Source organism: Oncorhynchus mykiss, chromosome 9 (genome assembly GCF_013265735.2).
Source record: "Oncorhynchus mykiss isolate Arlee chromosome 9, USDA_OmykA_1.1, whole genome shotgun sequence".
Classification (NCBI taxonomy): domain Eukaryota; kingdom Metazoa; phylum Chordata; class Actinopteri; order Salmoniformes; family Salmonidae; genus Oncorhynchus; species Oncorhynchus mykiss.
The window spans coordinates 76,554,705-76,559,704 of record NC_048573.1 but is presented as its reverse complement, the minus strand read 5'-3'; the positions used below and the strand labels follow the sequence as shown (position 1 = coordinate 76,559,704).

The following is a 5,000-nucleotide window of genomic DNA, read 5'->3' as shown; positions in this document are numbered from 1 at the left end:
GTGTAATACCATCTTTTCCCACTAGGTGGCAGAGAGGCCGTTATGTAGCTCACGTCAAGCCAACGGGACCGGATGGGCTTTTTAAAGAATTTGATTTTAAAGAGTGATAAAGACAATGACTGTCAGGCACTAAGGGTTCTATTCGATCTGTATCGCGGAAGTTCAGCTTTTACAGCGTGATTGAAATGTAAAGGTAAATGTAGCAGAGACTGCATTCACGGTAAACACTGCGTATGTCGGCTCAAATTTTCCTTTACATTTCTATCGTGCGAATCTGTAAATGCTTCAGCTTTCCTTTTTGAACAGAGTTCTAAGTATCCGCTTTGAATGCTTTCGGTTAAAGAGTGGCTCATTGCCTCTATTCAAAACGACTGGGCTCTGGTTTCGAGAGATTACATGGGCTTGGAGGTATTATTTTAAGCTTAAAAACACAATTCCTAAGTGTAAAGTGTAAAAGGGCCAGAAAAACGTCTCTTTTAAGTTGGTGTAAAAACCTCAAGAAATTCGGAATCTTAAATATTTCGCAAAACAGTCTTTAAAAACACCTGTGGTATAGTGGTATTACCCAGCGTACACAACATCCTCTTTCCAAGGTCTACGCACAAAACATCTAGCCAGCTACGAAAACTAAGGAAACAGATTTCCATAACAAGGGACAGTTCCCACTATTATATTCTAAAATCTATACAGCCAACCCGGGAGACAGAGAGAAGGCGAGAGGAGGAAGGATATAGCTTCACATCCCCACACAGAAGATGTGGAAGGATATAGCTTCACATCCCACACAGCAGATGTGGAAGGATATAGCTTCACATCCCCACACAGCAGACGTGGAAGGATATAGCTTCACATCCCAAAATCAGATGTGGAAGGATATAGCTTCACATCCCCCACACAGTAGATGTGGAAGGATATAGCTTCACATCCCCTCACAGCAGATGTGGAAGGATATAGCTTCACATCCCCCACAGCAGATGTGGAAGGATATAGCTTCACATCCCCCACAGCAGATGTGGAAGGATATAGCTTCACAGATGTGGATGGGAGAGAGGAGGCATCTTGTTCCCTCTTCTCTTCAGCCAATGGGGACATCTGTCTGTCTGTCTATCTGACAATGTCTGTCAGTGTGTCTGTCTGTCTCAGGTAGCCCTCATCCATCATCACATTCCAACACTGTCCAGTCCAGACATTCAGGACCATCTCAGTGCATCAGGAAGAAAAGTAACAGATAGGATAGGACAACCTTCCCCATCATCATCCAAACAACAGCCCTTTCATCAGGAGGAAAGTAACAGATAGGATAGGACAACCCTCCCCATCACCATCCAAACAACAGCCCTTTCATCAGGAGGAAAGTAACAGATAGGATAGGACAACCCTCCCCATCACCATCCAAACAACAGCCCTTTCATCAGGAGGAAACAGAAACATCAGCCTTCTACTGCCTTCTGTGGAGTTACAAACACTCAGAACCCTAGAACACTCAGAACCCTAGAACACTCAGAACCCTAGAACACACAGAACCCTAGAACACTCAGAACCCTAGAACACTCAGAACCCTAGATCACTCAGAACCCTAGAACACTCAGAACCATAGATCACTCAGAACCATAGAACACTCAGAACCATAGAACACTAAGAACCATAGAACCCTAGAACACTCAGAACCCTAGAACACTCAGAACCATAGATCACTCAGAACCCTAGAACACTCAGAACCATAGAACACTCAGAACCCTAGAATACTCAGAACTCTAGATCACTCAGAACCCTAGATCACTCAGAACCATAGAACACTCAGAACCATAGAACACTCAGAACCCTAGAATACTCAGAACTCTAGATCACTCAGAACCCTAGATCACTCAGAACCATAGAACACTCAGAACCCTAGAACACTCAGAACCCTAGATCACTCAGAACCATAGAACACTCAGAATCCTAGAACACTCAGAACCCTAGATCACTCAGAACCATAGGACACTCAGAATCCTAGAACACTCAGAACCCTAGAACACTCAGAACCCTAGAACACTCAAAACCCTAGAACACTCAGAACCCTAGAATACTCAGAACCCTAGATCACTCAGAACCCTAGATCACTCAGAACCATAGAACACTCAGAACCCTAGAACACTCAGAACCCTAGATCACTCAGAACCATAGAACACTCAGAATCCTAGAACACTCAGAACCCTTGATCACTCAGAACCATAGAACACTCAGAATCCTAGAACACTCAGAACCCTAGAACACTCAGAATCCTAGAACACTCAAAACCCTAGAACACTCAGAACCATAGAACACACAGAACCCTAGAATACTCAGAACCCTAGAACACTCAGAACCATAGAACACTCAGAACCATAGAACACTGAGAACCTTAGAACATTCAGAACCATAGATCACTCAGAACCATAGAACACTCAGAACCCTAGAACACTCAGAACCATAGATCACTCAGAACCATAGAACACTCAGAACCCTAGAATACTCAGAACCCTAGAACACACAGAACCCTAGAATACTCAGAACCCTAGAACACTCAGAACCATAGAACACTCAGAACCATAGAACACTCAGAACCATAGAACACTCAGACAGCATAGAACACTCAGAACCTTAGAACACTCAGAACCATAGAACACTCAGAACCATAGAACACTCAGACAGCATAGAACACTCAGAACCTTAGAACACTCAGAACCTTAGAACACTCAGAACCATAGAACACTCAGAACCTTAGAACACTCAGAACCATAGAACACCCAGACAGCATAGAAACAACTCAATGCTCTCAACATCATATCTTAAACAGAGAGAAATGGTGAGGAGGAGGAAGTCTGTTCTGTGGCTCAGAATGAATTCATGTAAAATGTCTGTCTGACTGGAGGGAAGCTATTCACTGTGACACACAATGTCAATGTCTGACTGGAGGGAAAGTATTCACTGTGACACACAATGTCAATGTCTGACTGGAGGGAAGCTATTCACTGTGACACACAATGTCAATGTCTGACTGGAGGGAAGCTATTCACTGTGACACGCAATGTCAATGTCTGACTGGAGGGAATCTATTCACTGTGACACACAATGTCAATGTCTGACTGGAGGGAAGCTATTCACTGTGACACACAATGTAAATGTCTGACTGGAGGGAAGCTATTCACTGTGACACGCAATGTCAATGTCTGACTGGAGGGAAGCTATTCACTGTGACACACAATGTCAATGTCTGACAGGGGGGAATCTATTCACTGTGACACACAATGTCAATGTCTGACTGGAGGGAAGCTATTCACTGTGACACACAATGTCAATGTCTGACTGGAGGGAAGCTATTCACTGTGACACACAATGTCAATGTCTGACTGGAGGGAAGCTATTCACTGTGACACGCAATGCCAATGTCCGACTGGAGGGAAGCTATTCACTGTGACACTCAATGTCAATGTCTGACTGGAGGGAAGCTATTCACTGTGACACGCAATGTCAATGTCTGACTGGAGGGAAGCTATTCACTGTGACACGCAATGTCAACGTCTGACTGGAGGGAAGCTATTCACTGTGACACACATCTTTGTTTACTGCATTCCTCTGATATATCTTCTGAAGGGAGGAACACTTTTTTTTGACTTTTGGCAGTTTGTTTTGATGTTGTTGCAAAACACTGGTTCACTGTGACGAGTTGATGAGCAATACACTGACTGAGAGAAACAGACCTGTAGATATTATCATGCAACTGACTGATCACTGACATTAAATACAGAGAGGTGTGTGTGAGTTTGTGTGTGTGTGTACCTGTGTGTGTGTGTGTACCTGTGTGTGTATGTACCTGTGTGTGTGTGTGTACCTGTGTGTGCGTACCTGTGTGTGTATGTAAGTTTTAAACTGTGTGTGTGCTGCTCATGTTCTGTACAGTTTGTAGTTTTGTGTCTTTAGAGAACAGATCTAATATTGATTGTACGCCTCAAAATCAATCATGTATTCTCTCCCGAGGTTGCAGTCTCCTCCCCTTCCTCCTCTAGGGCCTCTGTAATTGAACCGTGAGCCTGTAGCTCCTCCCCTCTCCCTGCGCGTGATAGGACCTCTATCCAGCGGCGCTGTAGCTCCTCCCCATCGGCACTGAAGTAGAGCGTAAGGTGGGATTGGCTGATTTTGAAGGCAAAGCGGCGTTCCAGGCGGTCACATGACTCAGGAAGGGAGACCTCGAAGCCAATCAGGGGTACAGAGCGCTGGGCTTTCACATCCTGGGTACACAGGGGAGGAAGAGGGCAGAACAGAGAGTGCAGACAGAGAGGACAGACAGAGAGGACGAGAGAGGACAGGACAGACAGAGAGGACAGAGAGAGAGGACAAAGGGAGAGGACAGGACAGACAGAGAGGACAGGACAGACAGAGAGGACAGAGAGAGAGGACAGAGAGAGACAGACAGAGAGAGACAGAAAGAGAGGACAGAGAGAGAGCGCAGAAAGAGAGGACAGAGAGAGAGGACAGACAGAGATGACAGAGAGAGACAGACAGAGAGAGAGGACGGACAGAGAGGACAGACTTGGGTGAATGTTCCAAATCCAAAGTACATTGCTATGTTTTTTAAATGCTTTCTCCTTTTGTTAATAACATTTTGCTAATAACATTCTAATAACAGTCTAATAACATTGTAATAATGTTCTAATAACATTCTAATAACAGTCTAATAACATTCTAATAATGTTCTAATAACATTCTAATAACAGCCTAATAACAGTCTAATAACATTCTAATAACAGTCTAATAACATTCTAATAATGTTCTAATAACGTTCTAATAACAGTCTAATAACATTCTAATAATGTTCTAATAACATTCTAATAACAGCCTAATAACAGTCTAAAAACATTCTAATAACAGTCTAATAACATTCTAATAACATTCTAATAAAATTCTAATAACAATCTAATAACACTCTAATAACATTCAAATAACATTGTAATAACTAATAACATTCTAATAAAATTCTG

The 5,000-nt window shown here is 43.2% G+C and overlaps 1 protein-coding gene across 1 annotated transcript in view; it reads right to left on the bottom strand.

Annotated features, from left to right (window-relative positions):
* Positions 1-3,576: 3,576 nt before the first annotated feature.
* The window catches only part of fgd1 (FYVE, RhoGEF and PH domain containing 1), a 109,128-nt gene continuing 107,704 nt past the window's right edge, over positions 3,577-5,000 (bottom strand). The window contains exon 17 of the mRNA XM_036989079.1: positions 3,577-4,250. Within this exon, the coding sequence (XP_036844974.1) occupies positions 3,981-4,250 (270 nt within the window). The 3' untranslated portion in view covers positions 3,577-3,980. The remainder of the gene's footprint in view (positions 4,251-5,000) is intronic.